The sequence below is a fragment of the Xenopus laevis genome, chromosome 2L, assembly GCF_017654675.1.
Source record: "Xenopus laevis strain J_2021 chromosome 2L, Xenopus_laevis_v10.1, whole genome shotgun sequence".
NCBI lineage: Eukaryota > Metazoa > Chordata > Amphibia > Anura > Pipidae > Xenopus > Xenopus laevis.
In genome coordinates, this window is record NC_054373.1 from 108,957,822 (window position 1) to 108,983,622 (window position 25,801).

The 25,801-nt window shown below is 37.0% G+C and overlaps 2 protein-coding genes across 2 annotated transcripts; one reads left to right on the forward strand and one right to left on the reverse strand.

Annotated features, from left to right (window-relative positions):
- Window positions 1-921: 921 nt before the first annotated feature.
- LOC108708365 (28S ribosomal protein S23, mitochondrial-like) lies at window positions 922-7,228 on the reverse strand. Its single transcript, XM_018246987.2, has 5 exons — window positions 6,780-7,228; window positions 3,482-3,658; window positions 2,741-2,818; window positions 2,105-2,228; window positions 922-1,179 (listed from the first exon to the last, which is right to left on the reverse strand). The coding sequence occupies exons 1-5, from the start codon at window positions 6,821-6,823 to the stop codon at window positions 1,045-1,047; spliced, it is 558 nt and encodes a 185-aa protein (XP_018102476.1). The 5' UTR covers window positions 6,824-7,228; the 3' UTR covers window positions 922-1,044.
- A 255-nt stretch (window positions 7,229-7,483) lies between these two features.
- On the forward strand, window positions 7,484-25,445 carry hjurp (Holliday junction recognition protein). The gene is made up of 14 exons (NM_001256527.1): window positions 7,484-7,543; window positions 10,796-10,900; window positions 11,353-11,419; window positions 11,841-11,905; window positions 12,338-12,389; window positions 14,091-14,143; window positions 14,845-14,887; window positions 16,713-16,774; window positions 18,741-18,851; window positions 19,359-19,434; window positions 21,459-22,681; window positions 24,642-24,687; window positions 25,149-25,239; window positions 25,427-25,445. Exons 1-14 carry the CDS (start codon window positions 7,484-7,486, stop codon window positions 25,443-25,445), a joined length of 2,073 nt encoding a protein of 690 aa, NP_001243456.1.
- The last annotated feature ends 356 nt before the right edge of the window (window positions 25,446-25,801 follow it).

Below are 25,801 nucleotides of genomic sequence, written 5' to 3' on the forward strand. Positions count from 1 at the left end.
CCACATAGAAAAGAGACATACCTGCACTACTTTTATTGGTGGCTGGGAACAGTATAGAGATTATAGGGAGACAGAGACTACTGGCTGATTAAGAAAAAAAATAGGAAGTGGGGTTTCGGAAACTTTTCTTCTAATCAGATTTTTAATCATTGATATAGTTCAAGTAAACTGGTATCCATTCTTAATCCGATCCACCTCACATTTTTGTTGTGGACTGAAGAAACAAGGAACATCAGAGGCTGAACTGCTGGATATATCTACATACACTTTACAATAGTATTGTGGGACTCTATGCCATCAGAAATGAACCATTAACACTGAACAATTGGTCTTAAGTAGATGTGGCTAGATACCATCTGTGCCAGTTTCTATCTTCTTTAGTAACACAAATAATAATAATCTTCCAAACAAAGGGAGTTGTTAGTGAGTTAGATGTATTAATGCCAGTCACCTTATCTTCCATGCTGAATTTTGTCTTATTAAAAATTGCAGGCTATCCTTGAACAGTATATGAAAGTCACATGATAAATCAGGAAAAGGTAGAGATAACATTTTTCATTTCATTTGTTGCTGTGAGAAACTGTGAACAGATCAAGAATAATTATTTATAAGGCACACATTTCTGGCTGATGAAAAACACAAAACATATTATAATATATGCTTTATGTGTTTTTTTTTTTAATAACCAATGCATAATTAATACTTTTCACACACACCACAGGTTCAATGCATTTTTATGTGTTCTGCCACACGTTAATGGATTCCCTCCTACTCTGGTTTTATTCATAGGAAGTGTCCCTAAAACTGATGTTGGTTGTGAGCCCCACAGACCCACAGAATGAAAGTGCTGTCTTAGAGCGTAACGCAGAAAACCACACCATAGAATTCCAGATTTACCACAGAGCAGAGGACTATCCAAAATGGATGTATATACATTTAATGTGAGCAATTCATTTTACAAAAACACTGCTTCTGAAACATATTTAAAAAAAAAGTATGTTCTTTAGTGCTGCAGTTAAGTCCAATGCATCAACTTTATAATAGTTATGGGGTGGGATTGTTTTTGGTCTCTTGAGTTTTTTCTTCTTGTTGCTGCTGCATTTCTTCCAACATTTTTTTTAAGTTCATTTCCAGCAATGGATCCTGGGTTTCAGACACTTGAGGATGCTGAGGTCGCACCTAAACAGAAGATAAGGACTTTAATTAATCTATAGTTCTTTGTTTAAAAAAAAATAAAATACTCACTATTAAAATAAAAAGGGACAAGACAGTGATTTGGGAGATTAAGGGTTTACTTGTGTATTTATATAGACCTTTCTGATAAAGCTTACTTACCGTAGTTTTAACCTTCCCTTCTCCTTCAATAGAGGGATGCACCAAATTCTGTATTTGATTCAGAATTTTACTGAATCCAGAGTCCCTTGAGGCATTGAATGTGAACCCTAAACATCCAGTGACATTAGACCACTAAAATTAAGGTTTTTTTTTCATATGCTAAGATTTCAAACAGGTGACAAAATAAATGATTTTGATCCCCAAACAAGACTAACTGCCCAGCCAGTGCAAGAGCACACCAAGAAACAAAATCTAGAAAGCTCCACCTGGATGCCAATGAAGATGCAAAATATAGACAAATAGCAAACTGACAAGTCAGGCCTCTCTCATATCCTTCCTGGGCCGAAGGTATACCAGGAATCACCAAGTTGGCCAAAGGCACCATAAGGCTGGGCTTCAAGATGGGCTGAGTGTGCAGCACAAAGGTAATGGTTGTCCATTGGAAGGACAAGGAGCTTGGCTTAACCCCCACCTCAGTCTGTAATGAACACTAACAATAAAGGGCATGTGGAGGAAAGTTCTATACACTTAGCAAACTCGCCAAACAAGTGTATTTTTAAATGATAAATCTCCTGATCCCAGGGAAAAAGTTTGAAAGTAAAGGTAAAAACAATGGAACATGTAAGTAAGTAAAAAAAATCAAAACATGTATATGACTAATGTTGAACATGTTGCACAATGCACTTTGAATTAAACTATACACTTGCATTAAAATACCCTACTAAAATGAATTACTTTGAACAAACATAAGAGAAAAATTTTTTCTTACCCCAGGTGTCCCTTTTCTCCGAAGGATTATTCCTTCAGCTAAAAGCGCTTTCCCTGTCTCTTCAAACAGCTTATTTTCATCCATTTCACCGTTTTTCTGAAGTTCTGCATATTTTTCCACAAATCTGAAATAAACAACATTTTTCAATATAAGATAATAATGCAGATGGTTAGAGAAGCAATTGTTAAAGATCTGACCTCCTATGCTATTAAGAAAGTACAACTACAAACTTTGAAGAAAACACTTTTTATTATTGTGATACAGTTTTTGTTTAGAAAATCTAAAGTAGATGCTGTGGGTAAGTAATCAACATCTACATATTTATAAGGTTCCCATGATATACAGTGCCAAAAAACTCTTTTTGTATAGTGAACGGAAATATAATTCTGAACAACATGTATATATTTGTTTAAGCGTTAATTACAAAATCTCAATGGTTTATTTGAAAATGGGGTTGCTATTTAAAGCAGTATAAGCCTGTCTGTTTACATGCTCTGAATCTATATCAATATATCAGACCAACTTGTGTTTAGTGCCGTTATCTTGCTTTATGACCACCATTTTTACAGTGGACTGGTGGAGTCCAAACTCTTTAGAAATAGTTCTCTAACCTTTTCCAGCCTAAAGCAATCTTACCGTTGACATGTAGATTTAAAGTTTGTTCGAGACAATTCAAATGCTCGTGGTCCATTACCATATGCTTCAAAAAATGTTCTAAAAAGCCAAAAAAAAAAAAAAACAGCATGAATCATTCTCTTAAAAGATATATCTTATTATTTAACAATAGTTTTAAGATGTTGTACTGTGTTGACCATTGAAAAAATGCAGAAAATTTTAAGTTTGGTGATACCTTTTATTGGCTAACTGTAACAAATTATTTTTTATGTACATACTTTCATTGGGGTAAAATGTCGCATATATCTTTTGGTAGGAAAAAGGCTGACTAAAGTACTCTCCGCTGTGTCTTAGCACTGTGAAATGATATGTTAATAATAAGTCAGCAACAAAACAAACATTCGATTTTTTTTATTCAACGTTAACCATACACATTCTATTTCATGCTGACTTTGCTTCTTTCTGACCCATGTACGGGACCAAATGGTTTGGTCAGCCCTATTTGACCCAGAAGTTGAGTGGCTAAATTGAGCAAAGATCCCCTCATCTGAAATATTAGTGTGTATCACATAGTCTTTTAAAATGTTATAACAATATTGTTGGCTAAAGCTAATTAATGTTACATAAATACACAGCCGTTAATCCCTGCATGAGCTTGCAATAAAGACTTTTTTCCCTCTTCAAGTGGAGTGCCGTCCATTCCTTTGGCACAGTACACAGCCGTTAAGATTAAACAAAAAAAAAAACAAAAAAAAGACTTACGCCCTGATGATATCCTCTTTGTACAAAATGGAAGGCACATTGTCAGAAGTGATCCGTTTTCTCCTTAAAGGTTTTTCATATAGAGGATCCCGTTTAGGAGGGAAGGCTGCATATACATCATACCACACTGGTTTCTCATTTTGTTTTATGATTCCTGCACGCAACAAATCTCGTACTCTATGTATAAAGAAGTATGTACAATTATTTTTTTTTACAGGTCTTATGTATAGAGTTTTGAACGGGGATAGGGAAGGGAGTGGGCTGAGGAGGGTACAGTTGTTTAAAGGACAAGGAAAGGCAAAAAAATAAAATCCCATTTTTACTTTCTTTAATGAAAAAGAAACCTATCTCCAATATGCTTTAATTAAAAAATGTGTACCGTTTTTATAGTAAATCTGACTGTATGCTGTGAAATTCTCCCTTCATTTACTGCTGTGGATAGGAATTGTCAGACGGTCCCTAACTGCTGAGCAGGTAAACAATCATACTTATGAACAGCAAGGGGAGCCCCCGCCTTACTTACCAGCCATGCAGAATTCAAGCAGCTTTGTTTATGATGATCCCTAAGCAGCCCAGACCACACTGAGCATGTGCAGGGTCAGGGTCAGGGTCAGGGTCAGGGTCAGGGTCAGGGTCAGGCAAAGCTGTCTAACAAAGTTACAAGATGACAGCCCCGTGGGCAACTTTGAAAGAATAAATCATTTGTTTGATTAGGCTTTGTGGTGCAGTAAGTTCATGCTTATGTTTAGTATACAAAATACAGCATTTCTAGCCTTATTCTATTTTAAACTTTCCTTGTCCTTTAAGTACAAGTAATTTTACATCAGTTATTAGAAGCCACCAAGTCATACAAATTTCAGGCGATTGAATTTTGGGAAAGCCCAAGTTATACTGTATATCCCATAATAATATTTCAGAAACAGTGGGCATGCCCATATCATATGCATGAGGCTAAGACTTAGAGGAGTGACATACAACTGCAATTATCATTCTTCTTTGTTTGAAAAAAAGTTGCTGTTATAATGCATATGTCACCTTTCTCTGTGTCAGTATTCCAACATCTTTATAAGTGATAAAAGACAAACACCAACAATAAAATTTAGACGTGTTTCTGTTCAAGGATGCTACTATAAGAATTGGTAAAGTGGCAGATTTATCCTAGTGTGACATTAAAGCTTGCCACAGAAAAACTCACCCACTTTCTACTCTTTCCAAAAGAATTTTTAGAATTGTATTTATCAAATGGTGAACTCTAACTTCCCCCATTGTTAAATACACTTCTAAACATCCTAAAGGAAGGAATAGAAAATTGAGTTTTTCAGTGGTGAACTTTATCAAAGCTCAGACTTTGATAAATCTGCCTCCAAGTGTCTTTGAACTCCTTCATTTAATAAGCACACCTAAACAGTTTTCAAAAACACTTAGCTAACTAGCGCCAAAAATCCATCTTTCCAGACACCCATAAACTATGCCTACTGTAACACAGTCCAAACTGAGCTTGGTCCCGCCTGCACAAGCTCTGTTCATCAACCAGTGTCATCAGAAGGAGGGTGAAGGGTAAGTGATGTTTTGCATAACTATTTTATGAATTTTAAATGTCAGGGGATTCCTCAAATGTAAGCTTTTGCCCATATATATCCTCTTAATATAAAGTTTAGGGATGCCTAACCTATGTGTTTATTACAGACCATATCCTCTGAATAGTTATTTTTCTACAAAAATATAGCAGTTAAACAAAGTATATAAACTGAAGGTTTACCTGAAGGTAGTCCTAGTTCTGAATTTGGATCCCCCGATAAAATTTCAAAAAATACTTTTTGATTGATGTTCAATAATCTTTTGGGTAGGGCCCTCTTTACCTGTTGTATCTGTTATCGGCTGTTTTTGTACGTTAAAGGACAAGTAAAACAGAAATGAAACTGATTTAAAGTAATACAAACATAATGCAGTGTTGCCCTGCACTAGTAATACTGTTGTGTTTGCTTCAGACACAACACTACTATTTATATAAATAAGCTGATGTAGCAATGGGGTCAGCCATTCAAAGGAGAAAAGGCTCAAGTTACTCAGCAGATAGCAGAAAAGCTCTGTAGAACATAATGTTATCTGCTATCCATTATTTATCCTATGCCATATAGCCTTTTTTCAATTTCTGCCATTGCTACTCAGCAGCTTGTTTATATGAACTATAGTAGTGTTTCTGAAGCAAATAGATCAATTTTACCAGTGCAGGGCAACACTACATGATATTTTCATTATTTAAAACACTTTCATTTTTTGGTGTTACTGTTCCTATGCACCAGGCCCGGACCTTGATTTCTGGCAAATGCCACATAGGCTGCTATAAGGTGCCATAGAAAGTCAGTGTTTAGTGGGCTGGTGGGGGCTGTTTGGACCTCTGTGTGGGCTAATTGGGCCTCTGTGTACCTGAAATGCCAGGGCCTCAGTCCAGACCTGGTATGCACCCATTTATTGTACAGCAATACAATATTACATGTTGGCGCTTAATCAATATGTGTTAAAGGGCACCTGTTGGACAAAAATATTACCCCCAACCAATGATGCAGGCTAATAGCGTGTGTGCGGATCCGTTTCTTGTTTGCTGTTGCTAAGGGACCTGGCCGGGGTCAACGGAGAAACCAGCACCACCAACGCAGTGAGAGGAAAGGCGAGTGTGCGGTAGGAACATTTATTGCAGGCTAATAGAACCCACACTCCGGTTGGGGGTAGCAGCAGTTTATTTTGAATGAGCAAGTCACAGCAGTCTCTCATTATGTGCATGCATGTCCCCAACATAGTCGCTCATACCATGAGTTCCCTCCTGGTGCTGGTGGCCTAGTGCTGGCGGGGGGAAATTTAAAAAAATAAATAAAAATACTGTTACCCCCAACTAGGGTTGCCACCTTTTCCGGAAAAAAATAACGGTCTTCCTATATATTTATCATTTTTCAGTATGAATAACATTGGGATCAACCATCATTTTTTACCGGCCAGGCCAGTAAAATACCGGCAAGTTGGCAACCCTACCCCCAACCAGAGTGCGGGCTCTATTAGATGGCACCTTTGGTTGGGTATAATATTTTAGCCAAACAGATGCCCTTTAATACAAATAATAATAACCTTAGAGGAGGCAAAAGAAATCCCATGCAGTGCTGCCTCCAATTTGCCTTAGAAGGTGAAAAAAATGACTTGAATACAAAGGGCAACAACATGTATTCCAACCAAGCGAATCTTTCCTATGTCTACTCCACACTCTCTTCTATGTACGTTTGTAATGGTGCAATAACTCATGAAGTACCTGCTGAACACGGTCCCGAGTTTCTCCAGCCGGCTCCCTGCCATGCTGATGAACAAGGCTCGGTTAGGACTGTCAGACGCTCTGTATTCTGCGGTCACATCACAGGTCAGACTACGACCTGAGCAGCCATTTTTCGTTCTGGCAAAAATGAATCCAGTAGGACGGAAACTGAGATGGTGTAGCGCATATGTAAAGTTGGTTATCTCTTTTGCCGTTTATTAACTTTCACCTTTAAAGATGTTGGGTTACAGACGACAATAGCCGTTTAGGTACATATTACACGTATCACCAACATATGCCAGGATATAACATGGCGGCAAAAGTCATTGCACTAGACATCCGGTAAGGTCTACAACAGGCAAAATTAATCAATGGCCGATATTTCCTGGCAAAAGCTGCAGGAATGTATTAAAGTGTATCATTATCGTTTTCATCTTCCATTAATTTCATAGCATAACGTTTATGCAAAGGCCGTTCACAAAATCAGCATTAAATGAATCAGAACTTCCAGTTCAAATATGTGCGCCAGTAAAACGAAAGACAGCGTGATTTGCGCATGCCCCGTGGCTTTGTTCTGTAATCTTGGTTACGTCACTAGCATTTACGCTCTCGTCCCGACCAATTGCGAGTCGAGAAGCCTGGCGCTGATAGTTTGAATCGTACTTGTGGCTCTTGCAATAGGGATTGATGCTGGGAATAGTGTCATGGACCCTGGTAGAGGATATAAGAGCAGGCGACACGGGGAGCAGCAATCTTACAGCGAGGTACGGGGCCATGAGGGTTTTTTTTATTCAACTATTATTTTTATTCATATGTATTTGTACTACGTTCACGTCGAGCTGTGGCTGCGTTACGATTGAGAACGTTATATGCTCTAAAGGGGTGATAAACAAACACAATTCCTTATTTTCATTTTGACATAGTTGCAGTTGCCTGTATAGTTGTGTTGGGTCGTTCGTTCGTTCGGGGTCCAAGTCTGGCCTTATTGTTCCTATTATCAGAGAGCTTGGGGCAGGGCTTCTCTGCCTGACAGTAAACTCGCTTTTTTTACACTCACAGACACACCACGTGATCCCTGTGTACAAGAAATCCCAAGTAACCAGTGTTTACATCTAACTGTGTCATTTGAGAGCTCCTGTACTTCACATGTTAGCAGATGGAATAGTCCTGATGTCCATAATGCTAGATTAATAATAATAATAATGCTAGTAATCTGTAGCAGCCAATCAGATGTTTGCTTTAAAGGGTATGTAAAGGCAAAATAATAAAATCCCATTTTTACTTTCTTTCAGACGGTCCCAAACTGCTCTGCAGGGAAGTGATCATACTTTCAAACTGCAGGGGGGAGCTCCCACATTACTTCCCAGAACCAGAGCAGCTTTGTTTGTTTCCCTGTAGAGCAGCTGCAGATGGCAACTGTATAGAGATTTGTATCTGCAGTTCCAGTGCTGTCTGCATATTATGATTATTAATCAGTCTTGTTGATAATTTATAGAAAAAAAATAGTTTTAGGGTATATGCTGTATTAACAGCAACAACTGTGCATGGGTCCATTGCCACGTGTTACAAATAAATGTAGAAACCTGCACAGTTTCTTACTTAAAACATTTATTTGTGCATTTCATCCACAGTGTAAATTCACAATAATACATCCAAACAAAGCTTTTAGCATAACACACCATAATGCAGTGTCTCCCCCCTAGTCTACCTACCTCATGTTGGCCACTCCCTCCTGGCGCGTTTCACGATATTGGGCGCTACATCAGAGGAGGTGATAATTGTTGATAATTTATGATGATCCTTAAGCTTAACCTCACAACTAAAGCCCAGACCACACTGAACATGTGCATAGTATTGATCTTGCAAAGATGTTTGACAAAGTTACAAGATGACAGCCCCCTGCGGCAAACTTTGAAAACATAAATCATTTGTTTTATTAGGCTTCTGGTGCAGTAAGTTTATGTTTAGTATACAAAATACAGCATTTCTAGCATTATTCTATTTTAGGCTTTAGTTCCCCTTTAAAGGACACCTGTCACCTGAAATTGTTTACCCCACCTGAGGTGTGGGAAGAGAGCTCACACTCTGGATGGGGAAAACAAGAGTTGTAAAAAAAAAAAAACCTGCCAGTGCTAGGCTGCCTGAACCAAGTGGGAGATCACAGTGTGGGTGGTCGCAACTCATTATGCGAGTGATGTAAGCTTGTAAGATGCATCTATGCGCCTACATGTCCATAGTGAGTAACTGGGGAAGATTAACTCATTATGCACATGCACACTATACAACATTCATCAGGAGATCCCTCCTAGTGCGGGAGTCTATTGATGTTGGAGAATATTTAGAAAATGGGAAAAATATACTTTTGTTTCCTCAAACCAGTGTGGCTCTATTTAGCCTGCACCTCTGGTGGGGGAAACAAATTCAGGTGACAGGTGCCCTTTAATTAAGTGAATGCTAATGCTGATTTGTATAGATCAGTGATCCCCAACCAAGTAACTCAAGAGCAACATGTTGCTCTCCAACCCCTTGGATTTTGCTCCCAGTGGCCTCAAACGAGCTTATTTTTGAATTCCAGCCTTGGAGGCAAGTTTTAGTTGCATAAGAACCAGATGTACTGCCAAACAAAGCCTCAATGTAGGTTGACAATCCACATAGGGGCTACCAAATGGCCAATCACAGCACGTATTTGCCACCCCAAGAACATTTTTCATGCTTGTGTTGCTCCCCAACTCCTTTTTCTTCTGAATCTTGCTCACGGGTTCAAAAGGTTGGGGGTCCCTGGTATAGATCTGTAGCAAGCTTTGCGCTTCTTATTACATTACACTTTAGACTGCTAATACTAGACTTTCAGCTAAGATAGTGTTAACTGACAATGTAGATGGCATCTCCAGGAGACACCACTCTGCATATTGCCCTCCATAGTTGCTCTGGATTTTAATGCTGTGAGCCCAATATTAAAAATAACTAATTCATAACCAGGATAGATTTAATACTGTAACACCCGAAACCGTGTTATGTTCCTTCATTCAGTACTTCTTACTGAGCATGGTCAGTAGATGGCAGCACTACTCATCTGCAGCTGGAAAAACATTCCCTATCATGAAAATGTAGTATAAGCTTCATCATTCTAAAATATGAAGTTTTCTTAAAACAATCAATTAAAAATGCTGTACCTTTTCTGAAATAATCAAGTCTTCACTATCAGCATCTGTTACTCTTCATTCTCTCTTCATGCAGCTGTTGGGTGTCAGATATTCATTGACAGATCCAATATATCTTTTGGGGGGGGGGGGCTCCCTTTCATAGCCGATGTATTAGAGCTAATTCAAATAACCAACTAAAGCACAAACAAGATCTAATTAAATAACTGACTTTTGCACATCCCCTGATGTAGGGAAACAAGATTTCTGGTGATTTTAAAAGAGTGAGCTCTAAGAAATCTTAGACAAAATTAGCCCCCACCATAGCCTGTATTAGACTTAACTGTCAGTCAAAATCATACTCCAAACTCCTGCATGAGGACAGAATGAAGAGAAACATATGCTGAGAGGGGGTATTGAAGAGTATCTTGATTATTTCAGAAATTGGTCAGAATTATTAATTATATATAGAAAATGTCATATTTTAGTATGGTGAAGCTTATGTTAAATCTTTGTTTTCGCAATAGTTCCCCTTTAAACGTGACAGCATTGTTATTCAGATCTATGACTGTCTAATAATCCCATATATTTTTGACTGATCGTTTGGTCCCCTATCTTTTGGAAGTCTTGGCTCAGAATAAATCCACTATTTTATCAGATTATATACTGCCAGAAACTTTGCAGAAAATTCCAGCTGGCTCTGGTTAGAAAAAGCAATTGGAAAGGTTTCTCATGTATTGCCTACTTTAGACACAAACAACAAAAGCTGAATTAATTATATTCATGTTTGAGTAGTGGCTGTTGTTTCCATCATCTATGTTACAACAGCATTGCATTGTGGAATGCACTGGGTAATTAATACTTGTATTTTTACAGGTCTGGGATGACTGTTTTGAGTCAGACCCAACCAAAGACTTCTTTGGTTGTTTGGACAAAAATGAGAAGATCTTTCAGGCTCGGATGAGAGAGATTCTTGAAAAGGTTTGTATGTTCTACTTGAGCCCAAGACATGTTGTACACACAGTGGTTTGCAGCAGAGGCATCTCAGGGAGAACTATAGTTGGCAAAAATGCCCTTCCCTCACTGCAGCCCCTTTTCACTTATTTCAGAGGAAACTATCTGCCAGAGGAAGATGCTTACACTTGATAGTGAGCTGCGCCACTCTGACAGTGTTGGCATCTGCCATACACAGCACATTTCCCAAATGAAATGAATGGAATGCAACTGTGGGCATGGAAACTCAATGCCACATTTCCCTCTGATGACTGTTATTTTAGACTAATACTACCAAAGAACTTAACTTAACACTACCAAAGAACTTAAAGATGGCCTGGCCCACTCTGTGGTTAGAAGAGTATTGTAGCATAGACAAGAATAGGCAACACTATTTATGAAACCTAGCAATAACTGTGTTTTTAATTTTCTTCATACAGTACAACAAACCATTTGAAGATGACGTGCTTGTGGATATTGAAAGCCTTGCATACATCACTCCAAATAGTAAGAGAAGGGTTTATGGTTTTAAAGTGGGGGAGGGGGTACATGCAAGTTTGTTTGTCCTCATAACTAACTTTTTGTATGTCACTATGTAAACACACCAAAAAATAAAAGTATAAAAAATGTAAAAAAAAACAAAAAAAATCAAACCTGCCCCATCAATATCTGGATGAATTATCAGTTGAGTAGGCCCCATACACTGGCTAAATCAGTCTGAAGGGGGCCGAATCAGCATCTTAAATCTGCCTGTGAAGTACACCATAAGAGCCCACAGAAATCTAAGGGCTCTTGCATGCATAAGCGATCTAGTGCAGATCTCAATCTGATTATGAGTATCTCAACTACAGAATTACACTCCTAATGTGTAATATATTAATAAATGTTTAATATTACTGTTCATTAATTATTTCCCTCCCTTTTTAAGAATCACTATTTCAGGATTCCAATCTGAAAGCAAGTTCCACACAAAGAAAACATCCAGGAAGAAAGGTTTGTTTTATCTTTTGAACTTTTTAATTTTCTGGTTAAAAATTAAGTGGCAATGTGAATTTTGTATTTTCTAGTGTAGGTCATGAGATTTTTCCATTGTGCAAAAGTTTTGTCATTATTCCTGAAATTATTTCAGAAAATATTTTTAAGTAGTTGTATCATTGTATTCATTCTTACTTAATTTAACTTACTGGTCCTTTTTTTAGAAGGGTTGTTATTACAAATGGCACAATCTTTCCTTAGAGTCTGTAGTTTTTTTAATGATAAAACATGATCTGAAGCAGTCTTATTCTTTTCTCTAATATTCACCATTTTTCAGTTCAGGTACAAACATATATGCTGTTGACTTCTTTTTAGTGATCTATTACTCTTGTAGCTCTATAGTGAGTACAGTGTTATCAAATTTGATAAATTGTATTTATTTATTTTCAGGAGCAAAAGTGTGAAGCAGCAATAAGTGTATGCAGCGAGACATTCCTCTGTGGTAAGAATAGAGGCTTGGTTTATTATGCATGTTTAAAGGAGTCCTTCACCTTAAAAACGTTTTTGCATATTAAAAGAAAATGTAATATTAAGCAACTTTCCCGTTTACACTAATTGCACATTTTCGGGAGGAGTACTCTTCTACTTGGATGCCGCCAGGTCTTAAAGTGAGAGAACCAAGGCGAGAGTTCTGGGCAGACAAGGGAACCATTACGTGTGACAGGAGGGACAGGGTTAGAGCTAAGCTTAGAGGTAAAACAGGCCAGGGTCAAAGCCAATCTGTCAGCGTAGTACAGAGTCAGGATCTAGAAGAATAGTCTGTAACAAGCAAAGGTTGATTCAGGCAGCAACACAAGACAGCACAGCAACACAGCAGTGGTTAAGGACAGGAAAGGGTCAACAAACAGAGAAACCAGATTAGAAGCACACCCAGGAACTATGTACAATAGTCTTACGTTGGGCACAAGAAAATGGACGAGGCTCCTTTAAATATTCTAATTTCACTCCAAGCATTATGACTTAAGCGTCGGCCCGCCAAGTATAAACAGATATGCACGAGCAATGCTTGCATCAAAACCAGGAAGTGGCGCGCAGAAGATGAGGTGGCAAGCGCCACGGCACCTCCCAGGTATTATTACAACTGCTTTAACCTGGCGTCTATGATCTTCTATCTGCCCACTCCTCTGTGACGTTTGCATCTCCCAAATTGGCATGTGCAGGAAGACACACCATCAAACCTTTCTTAGAAGCTAGTGTAAGCTAGTAGAGATGCTAATTGAAGTGGAGAGTATCAAGATGTATTCATTGCAGATGCTTTAAAAAGATGGGGCACAAACAGCACATGTTTACCAGCCAAAGGTCTTTGCAAAAGGAACGGGGCAAAGTCACTTGCTGTGTTTGAAGGAATGAAAAACCATTATGGCAATGTTGCTGGAGAAATCTATAAACTCCCAGAGCCACAGATATGTGTAGCTAGAAAGCAGCCTAATACTACATAAGATTTTTATGCTAGGTTTTACATGTCCTTTAAAGCGGGAAAAAACCTTTTTTTTCCCTCCAAAATGCATCAGTTAATAGTGCTGCTCCAGCAGACTTCTGCACTGAAATCCGTTTCTCAGAAGAGCAAAAACATTTCTTAATATTTAATTTTGAAATCTGACATGGGGCTAGACATTTTGGCAGTTTCCCAGCTGCCCCCAGTCATGTGACTTGTGCTCTCATAAAATTCAGTCACTCTTTACTGCTCTACTGCAAGTTGGAATGATATCACCCCCCTCTCCCCCCAGCAACCTAAAAGAACAATGGGAAGGTAACCAGATATCAGCTCCCGAACACAAGATAACAGTTGCCTAGTAGATCTAAGAAGAGCACTCAATAGTAAAATCCAGGTCCCACTGCAACACATTCTGTTACATTGAGAAGGAGAAACAGCCTGCCAGAAAGCAGTTCCATCCTAAAGTGCTGGCTCTTTTTAAAAGCACAAGACCAGGCAAAATGACCTGAAATGGCTGCCTTCACACCAATAGAAAAAATGCACTTGCTTGTTCAGGAATAGCATTTTATATTGTAGAATGAATTATTTGCAGTGTAAACAATGTAATTTAGTAATAAAAAAATACACCATAAAAATCATTACATTACATTATTTCTTGTATGAGCTCTGAATTAATTCCAAGACCATATAATTACCTCTTTTAATCAGATGAAGGTGATATATACCATGCTGATAGCACCAACAACTCTCAACTAGAAAAGGTAAACTTGCACTTGTTTATTTCTCTTTAAATTATCAGTGAGCACTTAATAGCACCACTACAGTCGCCCAATGCAACCAATCAGATAGTCTGATTGATACTGGCTGCTATAGGCCACTGCAGTGGTGCTATTTAGCTCCTGTGTTTGTATATGAGCTTTAGTGTGTTCCCATTGCTGCCTTTCACTTTTATAACATTGTGTTTACAGATTGTCTAAACTGCAGCAAAAAGCAGCTTTTTCTGAAACATATGTCTGTAGTTGTAGTATTGTTTTGCTTTAATGTAACTTTGATCACATTATATTGCCCGAACCGTAACACAGGGCACTCTAATAACTGCACCAATCACTGTACCTGAAAAAAAATTAACATAGTACAGCAGGGTTGCCAGGCACCATCTTGCACCACTTCAGTTCCTTTATATGTGCAGTCTTGCCCCAGAAGCATGTCAGTTTAAAACTGGCTTCAGCTGTTAGTTTATTGGCTGCTATGATCAGTGATAACTATTTGAAATCCAGAAAGATGCAGAAGGGGAAGGCAATTTATTCAAACACTATATAAAAATGAAAACCAACTGAAGAGTTGCTAGAAACCTTCTATAACATATTAAAGTTAATGAACTATAACATTCACTGTTTCTTGTTACTTGCTAACATTTTACTTTTCCTGTACTGTTTCCTGTTATGAAAATTAAATTTTTAAGGAATCAGAGGATGCAGTCTGCAATGAGACATTTATTATTTCTGGTAAGATTTTTTTTTTTTTTTTGCTACTGCTTATGGTAAATGTTTAGAAGATAATATATAGATTAGAACTTGACTTTTTATGCCTATTTCTGTGTTCAGTAGAACTCTGTGTAAGTCATTTTACATGTCAGACCTTAAAAAAATAAATTAATGTAAAATGATTTAGGGTGCTAATCTAAGCACTTTTTCAATGTATATTCTTTATTTATTTTTTTTAATTTCAAGATATTAAGGGATACTGTACTGTTAAGGGAACCCTCAAATAATGTAGGTCTCTAAAAAATATATTGCATAAAACAGCTCATGTAAAACCCTGCTTCATGAAAATAAACCATTTTCATAATAATATACTTTTTTAGTAGTATGTGCCATTGGGTAATCATAAATAGAAAATTGCCATTTTAAAAAATAAGGGCCGCCTCCTGGGATCATATGATTTACGGTGCACACAAACATACCAAACAAACTATACTTGTTAGTTCACATAAACTAATTTAAGAAAGGTTTCTAATTTTTTTTCTTAACCAGAAGAAATTCTGAGCAGCCTCTTTCTTTCTTCTGACAAATTCCTTGACTACTTGGTGGTCAGAAAATGACCAGCAGGCAGTGCTTTAGTAACAAAATTAATTTAACAATACACGTATCCTTTAATATCTTGGAATTAAAAATAAATAAATAATGAATGTACATCGCATAAGTGCTTTAGAATAACACCCTGATCAATCTTACATTCACTTATTATTAAGGTTTACTTATCCTTTAATTGCATTTGATTGCATTTGTGTATATTAATGTGAGTTAGAGATGTCTTGCTATTTGTCTATTTGCTATTAGTCTAATGGAATGGTCACTGATTTTCATGAAATTTTCTTTGATAAATATTATCATGCCCCTTTAACACCAATCTGACATAACAGCTTTCTGTTGTGTGCACCATAGTTCCTTTTATACATTTACATAATTCATATTTGACTTGTTTCCTGACCTTTCCGGGATTTATGCTGTTTTCAGCATTTGTTAAGTTGTTTTGTAAATTTGAAAATATGTAATAAATTAATAGGCATAAGGTGCGGTATATTCAAGGTAAGCTGTATGTTTTTAAGCAAAAACTTAACCAGTTCATAATGTGCTATCTTAATAAGAATTTTGGATTTAAGGTCAATTATCAAAATGCCACATACATATCAATACATTGCTGCATGTTTACCTCTTTTACTGTGAATCATGGTTTTGTTTTGATGCTCACTGATCACCTGATAGAAAATAACATAGGTTTTAGTTGTAACTGGAAGAGTTGTGGGAGTAAACAGAGCTCTTTCCATTTCACTGGCTGATGTAGCCTAGCATATATTTGTGCTTTTGGCTGGAGGGATGGCCTTAATACAGTGAAAACTCAATTTTACTTTTGCTCTTATAACACTTCAAATGACAGTGTTTCAGTAGTCAATGGCACATGCTATTATAAATTTATGTTTCATTGAAAGTCTTTATATAAAACAGTATATTAAATAAGCAGTCCTATTATCAAGGTATAACTGTTTGCAAATATATTATTATTATATATTTATGTTGCTTTTAGAAGAAAGCACTTGGTTTGTGCTGATATGCACATTAGGTATCCCCTCTTCTGCCATATTGGCTGTTCTTAATATGCAGTGAATGAACGGCGGGTTGGTAAACCCAGTCCTTGTCAGAAACCTGTTGCTCAGTCTTATTTTTTTTTTATTTTTTTTTTTGTGTAGTCTTCTGACCCAATTTATGTACTGTACTCAGAGAAATATAAAATTTTTGTATTTTATTTTATTTTATTTTTTTATGAAATTAGATGAAAACTCGAGTGAATGCCATTTGGAAGACCCAAGTGACTCACAGCTGGTTGAATTTAAGGTACGTAAACTAAACCAAAAATACAATTTATATATTGACTTTTAAAAGAATGCTGTTACTAAAATATGATGCATGTTCTATCATTAAAAGATGTAAATGATTTCCACATTCTGCTGCAAGTAGAGATTATTGGAATAAACAGCTTCAAAGCAGTATTTTCAAACTGCATGTGTTTTATTAGCAGTGCAACACACTGTATACCTTTGGGAGTGTGGCAAAGGCTCCTAGGAATTCACAGCGATACAACTCTTGAATTTATACGCTGGGACCAGTAATTTGTTTGTTTTGCAAGTAGAGATTATATGGTGTGTGTTTTCGGCTTTGCAAGCCAGATTTTATGGCATCTGCATTTGCTCCACATTTTATTTTCTTTCTCCTCAGAGCACTGTTTCAAACAGCCAAGATCTTGTACAGACAAGTCTTGTACTAATATGTTTACTTTGATGCCACAAATATAGCTGATATCTGCTCACTGTGTCTGCAAGCAGGCTGACATTGTGCCTGTCACAGCTGAGCAGATGGGAGCGCATTGGTTTCTATCCGCCTGTGTTTTTTCCTCAGGTAGAGAGAGGCCAATGTGCTCCTGCAGACTCCTCATGTGCCCTCAGGATTACTCTTGCTTGGAATTGCTGTGTCTTTGCATATCAATATAAGTGTGAGAAGGCAGAGACTGAAAGGTGAAAAAAGGCGGACTATGGAGTAACAAAAGTTGGAGGAAAGACAAGAAAAGAAAAATGCACTTAGTTGAACACAAAAGGATTAGGTTTAAAGGAGGTTTAAAATTTTGTAAAAAGGAAAGATTACAGCCAACATCCCACACTGCCGGTAGAGAAAATGCCCACTACTACCCTGAAGATGTGCATTTTGTGGCCTAAATCCCCTACATTTTTTTTAATGAATGTATGTTGTAAATTTGCTCAGAATTTTCTTTTATTAGCCAACAAAGGTATTTTTTTGGGTTGTTGTTGTTCCCTTTAAGCTAAGCTGATCACCAAGTAATAAATTAGTATTATTAACATGTATTTATATAGTGCCAACATATTGCGTAGCGCTGTAAAGTAAATGTGATTATACAACTAAATCACATGAAATTATATACATAGAACATATGGAGTTACATACATCACAATCAATAATGGTACAAAAGGTGAGGAAGGCCCTATGCAGAAAGAGCTTACACTCTAAAGGGAAGGGAGTAATACACAAGGTGTGGGAGTGGGCAAAATCGAATTAAGTGGGTGAGAAATGTGGTACTGTATGTGATGTTGCGTTTGGTGGTTAAGCAGACTGAGGGTAGGCTTCTCGAAAGAAGTGCGTTTTAAGAGATTTCTTGAAAGCAGAAAGGTTGGGAGAAAGTCAGACAGACAGTGGGAGAGCGTTCCAGAGGAGGGGTGCAGCCCTTGCAAAGTCTTGAATGCGATCATATGAGGAGGTAATGAGAGAAGAGTTGAGTAGCAGGTCAGTAGAGGAGCGTAGTAAGCGGTTGGGTGAGTATATAGAGATGAGTTCAGAGATGTAGGGTGGGGCAGAGTTATGAAGTGCTTTGAATGTCAGGGTCATTCGTTTGAATTTAATTCTAAGAGGTAGCGGAAGCCAGTGCAGGGATTGACAGAATGGCATGGCAGAGGAGGAGCGGTTGCAAGTCTGATCATTGGGCAGCCCAGTATTCCAATTTGACAGAACAGAGACTGTGCAATTGTACTAGAAATTGTTTAGCCAGGTTAATTATTTTATGACACAACACCTGCCTACACAATCATGCGGCTTAGCTAGAAATCCATTAAAGTGCTTGAAAAATGTGTTTGTGTGACATGATTGGTATAATTTCCAGACCCTGCAGAGCATCATACAGCTTACAGTACATGCATTCCTTCTTAAATGTTTTTTTAAAATTTGATTTAAATAAAAAGAAGATAATTCACCTTCTAGTCACAGTATATGCTTTTCTGTATGTTTTCCTTCACAGGGTTCATCTCCTTTAAAGCATCTTTCAGAAATGAGGCACGGGAAGACATATGCTGCAAATGTGGATATAATTCTCCAGGCAAATGAAACTTCAATCCCTAGAGCGTTTACTGTAAGTGTATATTTGAAACAACTTTTATATTACAGTTTGGGGTAAAGTATGTTTCACGGTACAGTACGAAATTTTGATTATGGTCTAGCCATGAACTTTTAGCAGGTGTCATGTAATGCATTGTCTTAATGTGCAATTTGTATGCCCAGATATAAACACCCCTTAACTAACCACTAAAATTCTGTTTCTTTGGGACAAGGAGCGTCTTCCTCTTGTGTGTTATAATAAATTGTTGAATGTTGCTATTTTTCTCTATTATAATTGTAAAAATTAACAGTGCTCTTTATACAAGTAACATTATGTAAATAGACATGTGTACATGCAAGAATTAACATTTGCTTACAGCCAGCTTCATAACTTCCATGGTCCTGAGAAAATAATCTGTACTGCATGACACCATACATGCAGATTCAACCAAAATATCTGTGTAATGTATCTGAATATAATGGGAGCATTCTTTACCATTATAAACTAATACAATTATTTTTTTGTTTTTACTTTTGGAAGGTTCAGTGCACAGAAGAAAATTCATTTTCTTTCAAAGTCTCTCCAATGAAATTTCGAAGACAGACTTGTGACCATGGTAAAGTAACCAATAACCACATTGCTGATGATAACATTATTTTTACAAAAAAAAAAATATATATATATATATATATATATATATATATATATATGCAAACTTTTTCACCTTGTGATCAATACACTCTTTAGTCCACTTTATCATGTAGACTATTCTGTTCATAACACACACAGGTGAGGACAGGCATTGTGTAATCCTAGTGTTTGTCAGAACTCCTGTTCCTAGCTGACCACTAATAATAACTTTTAAAAAAATAATTGTATTGGCATGAAACAGAAACTGGTTATTTGTCACACAAAGGGGCAGATTTATCAAGGATCGAATTTCGAGGGCTAAAAAAACCCTCGAATTCGACCCTCGAAGTAAAACCCTTCGAATATCGAATCAAATGATTTTAAGCAATTGATCGAATGATTTTTATTCGATAAAAAAAAACTTAGAAAAGTACTCGGGAATGTCCCCATAGGCTAACATTGCACTTCGGTAGCTTTAATTTGGCGAAGTATGAAGTCAAAGTTTTTTTTAAAGAGACAGTACTTTGATTATACAGTACTTTGAATAGTCGAACAATTTTTACCTAGAATCGTTTGAATCATTCGATTCGATCGAATTTGACCAATTCGATGGTCAAGTACCCACAAAAATACTTCGAAATTCGAATATTTTTGCATTCAAACTATTCACTCGAGTTTAGTAAATCTTCCCCATATTAACCAAAGCAAAGAACTGACAGTACCACTTACATTCCAGAAAAGGTTTTGGGATTCCACCCTGCCAACTGATTGGGTTGGCCTGGTGGATCTATAAATACCAGAAAACTATTGAGACTTAATTTAAGAATTATTGTAGGTAATTATTTCTTTGCTTTGATTTCTTCAGTATTTCATATAGATGATCCTGACTGATATCCTGCTATTATGGATATGGGTAGGTTCAGTGATCTAGCTGGTATAAAAATTTAATCTGCAGGTGCACCATGCCACCCGGTGCATGATGCATACACAAATGAGAACTTGAAGCAAGCTCCTCTTTTTACTTTCTGCTGTTATAATTTTTGGCACCAGTCAGTGGAATGTAACAGATGGTCCTAAAGTGTATGACCAACTTTGCGGTTTCAGTTTCCCAACTCCCCTAGCATGCCTAGCGAGGGCATCAAACATAAAATAGTCAGAGGTAGTGAGTTGGTGAACAGAGATGTAATCGGTTAGTGAAGTAAAAGTTGGAGGTGAGGTGACTTCATATCACAAGCAAAAGTCAAAGCTGGTGGCATGTAGGCAAGGTTTAAAAATGAGTCATTCAGATGAGGAATAGCTCCTAGAAAGTCTCACAAAAAACCATAGATGTGTAGATTTTTATTAGCTGTTTTCCCTTTATTCATCGCTCATGATATCCAACTAATACTTCATGCATTTGATTGCCCCCTTGTTTTCTTTATTTTTCTTTAAAAACCTTCTAATCATTCTGCTCTTCATGAGATAGTCAGTATCGGACTGGGATGCAGGGGCCCACCAGAAAACCTTAGACCGTGGGCCCGTTTTCCAAACTATTATTCCTCCTATCCTCACTCAACTTCTTTTATATCTACTTACTATATTCTTCCATTATTACACATTTTTCTCCATAAAGAAATAGGGAATGACCATGAAATAGGCCAAATGTTTAGAAGCAAAAGGGCCCACTGACACCTGGGCCCACCAGGAGTTTTCCTGGTATCCCGGTTGGCCAGTCCGACACTGTACTTTCATTGGAAATGCTGATGAAAAGCTGATGTTAGTAGCAAGTAATGAAGAGTATGGCAGCTGGTGGCGCTTTATACACACCCTACTGTTTTGCAGTCCAGCAAGGTTTAATACTTTAGTTGCTTACTAATGGCATCACAAGTGCTTTAACTGAACTAATTATAGTATAACACAGAAAATGTATTTTTTTTTTCAGAATGACTGTAAATATAGCAGTATACCGAGAATGTTAATTTTAAAAAGTATAAAAGTTAAAAATAATTCTAGTTTGTTTTTTGTTTCTAGGCAATACAGCAGATATTTCTCAGGAATACCTCGGTACCAGAACTGCACACTGTAATGCGTCTCCTATAAAAGTATCGATTTCCTCTCATTTAAAAAGTTTTTTTGGAAGGCACCACAGAGATGGGTCCACAGTGGTTGACCACCATAGTTTGAAACAAAAAGAACCAGATGAGTATAACTTTGGAGATGATGAGGATTCGGATTCCTCAGACCCTTTAGATGTAAGTCTGGCTGATTACTACCCAAGTATGATTGTTTGCCTCAGTCGACTCATGGAAATCCCTTGCAAACAGCAAGCAGCTGCAAATATAATTAAACACTATAGACGTCGCATTTGGTGTGCTAATAAAAACAGACCTGATATCAAGAAAGCCAAGAAACAAATTTGCATATCCGATAATGCCAAACTGTTTCCCAGCTTAAAACCCAAGTCAAAGAAAACATCCATCACATTCTTAACTGAAACTAATAAACCCATTCCTTGCCAACATAGAGATTTTGAGGAATCTGGCATTATAGAACATAAAGAGAGAAGAGTACACGATGGACATTTTCATGCCATGTCAAGCCAAAAAGCTACATTTCCAGTTTCAGAACAAATGACAAACACAATTTTACTTTCTAAAGAAAAGTACCTCCCGGACAAGCCTCTAAAGCGAGAATTTGAAAATGCCTCTTTGTCACCTAAATATGTTCTCCCAAAATTTGTTCCTATGGACAACAAACTCATAAGGAAATCTACATCAAACCAATATTCTGTGGCTTTGCTGAATCAGAGACAACTGAAATATGATGGATTTGTGCCAAAGATCCAGGTTTCGCCAAATAAACTTTTGACAAAAGTGCCTCAGAGAAGTGTTCCTGTGTTAGCAAGACGGCACTCTTTTTCAACATTCCCTGACAAGAACCGATCCATGTACGATGGTGCCTTTGAAACACTATATAGGAAACTGCTTTCAGAGGGTTCCCATCAGAGGTCTTTACCCCCAAATACCCAATATCCATTATCAGATACAGTAAATGCTCTTATTAATTCACCAATATTAAATAAAGGTAAAAGGCCAGCAAGTGAAGATCTGCCTTTTTCAAAGTTCAAGAGACACCGGAGTGCAACTGAAACTTTTGTGCTTGACAATTCAAACCCAAAAATGTATGCCTTACCTTCTCAAATGAGAATTGTTGGATCAGATTTATGGCAAGGCAGTTCTCAAAGGTGGAATCCAGTAAGTATTTTGAAAAAGTGGTACTTAATAGATTTTATGACCTTTTTATATTTTTTCATATAAAATAAATGTACACATGCAATATATGCAAATTCTACCATTCTTCCTGAATAGAGGGTACTCCCCAAGAGGGGAAGTTGACATTTTGGCCAGTGAGGGCTATAGGTTTGATAATGCATAGCTTCCTAAACCTAGGGATGAGATCTTTCATGATATCCATGAACCATTCGTTATTTTTTAAATATGTAATTAGTAAGTAAATGAAGCAAGACAGAGTGGGACTCTTAGTATCAGAGAGGGGTCAATTGGTTGCTGATGGCAGGAAAAAGGGGAAATTCTGAACTGTTATTTTTCATCTGTATACACAACTGAGGAACCAGCTAATGAAGGATTCCTTTTTCATAGACTTAGGAGGAAAGTCAAAAGAGACTAGAACATGCAAAGGCAAACCAAGTTCCAGAAACAGATAGTATTCATCGAAGGGTACCAAAAGAACTTAGCTGATTGCCAAACCTCTATACTTAATCTTTCCATATTCTTTGAGGTCTTGCATGGTGCTAGGAGAATGGCAAATTGCTATATGGTGCCACTATTCAAAGGGGATTCTGTTCTCAGTCTAACTATGGTGCTATTGACATCAGCGATAGAAACGCTTTTGAAAGGGAAAATTAGGTATAAGATACTTGAATACATTACAAATTACAATATAAGAGTTTATGCTGGCATGGTTTTGTGTGTCATAGATCTTACCTTCTATGTGGAGTAGAGCGGAAACCTAGACTCTAGGATGGCAGTGGATGTGATCAACTAAGACTTTGCTAAAGCATTTGATACAGAGGATCTTTTTCCCATAGAAATATGGCAACCCCTTTAGGAAATAGTATAGGTGGCTCTTCATGGTGAGGGTAGCGAGGTTGTGAAAATACCTTGGCCGATTCTATTAATGTCTTTAACAGTGACTTGGCTGATTTCTTTGGGTAGCATAACATCCAAGACTAATGCGATCCTAAGATCCAGAGTTGGATAGTATAGAAATAGGTTTATATATGTGGTGTATAGATGTTTAAGTACATGTAAATACATGTACAGTGGTGTTCATTTGGAGGGGTAACATAGTAAGTTAAGTTGAAAAAAGACACACGTCCATCAAGTTCAACCTTTTGACACTTTTTTTTAACCTACCTAACTGCTAGTTGATCCAGAGGAAGGCAAAAAAAAACCCATCTGATGCCTCTCCAATTTGCCTCAGAGGGGGAAAAATTCCTTCCTGACTCCAAAATGAACTAGTTCCCGGATTTACTTGTACTATGAGCTATCTTCCATAACCATGTATTCCCTCACTTGCTAAAAAGCCATCCAACCCCTTCTTAAAGCTATCTAATGTATCAGCCTGTACAACTGATTCAGGGAGAGAATTTCACAGCTCTCACTGTAAAAAAATCCCTTCCAAATATTTAGGCGGAACATCTTTTCTTCTAATCAGAATGGGTGACCTTGTGTCAGCTGGAAGGACCTACTGGTCTTTAAATTAACTACAGTAACCTTTATTGAAGTAACACCATTTAATTGACTGCTCTTACATTAAATAGGGGTGTATACTGGCACTTTGAAAATATACTTATGTTTTTATTTTCCACTGCTAGTTTGCTTTCATTAAAACAAGGCACCAGAACATGTATAAAATAGTTGCTACACAATTACAAAATCTAGCTAGACGGGCTGAACATTAATGTAAATGTAACCAGAACACAGGAGGTTAGAAGTGTTATTAGCAAGAAGGCAAGTGTGTCACAGACATGGCTGCACAGTAAACTGAATTTGAAAATTCATTAAATTTGATTATAGGTAGTGGAAATATGATTCTATTTCTATACAACGTTATGTCATTGGGTACTTATCCTTTAGTAGTAGCGACAATACTTTTTTAAGTTTTCTTAATTTATTTTTGTTTGTTTCCTAGAAAGAACACCATGGCCAGCCAATTCTCTCACTATCACGGAGTCCAGGTTCTTCATGTCTCTCTTATTTTGTATAAAAGTATTATAAGTGTATATAAATGAATCTATTAATGTATGTAATGTTAGAAGCGACATTGGGACTTAAAAAAGCAGTACTAATGCTTCCATTTGGGTTTAGCCTTGATCAGTATTGCATATTTTGCTAGTAATGTTATATAGGCATCCTCTGAAGCTATTTACTTGACTGGAAAGTATAGAATATTTGTAGAAGCACAAATAGCTGCTAAGTAATTAAATTAGCAGGGACTAGGACTGACTAAATCCATGTTTTACAGCCAATATTAAATATTTTGATAACAGTGTCACTTGTATAACTAGTAATAACTAATAACATGTGTTTATCCCATAGGGAAAAGTCGGTTATATTTCACGCTACCTACTTAACTGCGATAGATGCACTTATATCTTCAGCTGTTTTATGTTTTTTTTTATTGTTTGTTTTGTTAAAGGTTCATTATCTACCTGTCTGTATAGAAAAAGTCCAAAATATCTAGAAACCTTCAGTCTGCCATCTTCACCTGTACAAAGGACAAGTTTGAGGTATTGTGCTCAGTGTGCTATAGTAGACTGTGTTCCATAAAGCTTTTTCAGCTTCTCACCTATTTTACTAGGTGTAATATTGATGTAACTTTCTTTTTATTGTTGGCTACAGTCTTAAAAGTTTACTGTAAAAAGTTTTTCCCCTAGTGGAAACTAAAATTATGACTTTATAACTTTTTTTCTACAGGAAGTTGAACTACAATTAAGATGCTGAATGAGCTGAGAACTGCATGCCTGCAGTGTCCCATGAACATTTCTTGTAGGGATATTTATTTTCTTGTACTCTCCAACTGTATTTTATTCTACCCAAATATAGCTTCTCTTCAATATACTGCTAATTGCAACTCTTTAATGGCTTATCTGTAAATTATAGTCTGTAATTTTAATGACTGCTTCTGCAGTATAAAATACTGGTTGCAACATGTTTCCTGAATTCGGTTTGTGGCTGCTGTACCCTAAAAACAGAGCACTTTGGAAAATAAAGTGCCATTGTCGGGATACTGGTTTCTACAGATGGCACTGCCACACTAATACAAATCTGTGTCAGTATATTTTTAAATAA

What these genes read in the sequence shown, in the direction of transcription:
- LOC108708365 (XM_018246987.2), bottom strand. Translation starts at nt 6,823, where the DNA reads ATGGCAGGGAGCCGGCTGGAGAAACTCGGGACCGTGTTCAGCAG. An exon ending in CTCGGGACCGTGTTCAGCAG is followed by an intron (nt 3,659 to 6,779) that starts GTACTTCATGAG and finishes CTTTATACATAG; the next exon opens with AGTACGAGATTTGTTGCGTG. An exon ending in GGAGAAAAGGGACACCTGGG is followed by an intron (nt 1,180 to 2,104) that starts GTAAGAAAAAAT and finishes TCTTCTGTTTAG; the next exon opens with GTGCGACCTCAGCATCCTCA.
- hjurp (NM_001256527.1), top strand. Translation starts at nt 7,484, where the DNA reads ATGGACCCTGGTAGAGGATATAAGAGCAGGCGACACGGGGAGCAGCAA. An exon ending in GAAAACATCCAGGAAGAAAG is followed by an intron (nt 11,906 to 12,337) that starts GTTTGTTTTATC and finishes ATTTATTTTCAG; the next exon opens with GAGCAAAAGTGTGAAGCAGC. An exon ending in GTTCTCAAAGGTGGAATCCA is followed by an intron (nt 22,682 to 24,641) that starts GTAAGTATTTTG and finishes TTTGTTTCCTAG; the next exon opens with AAAGAACACCATGGCCAGCC.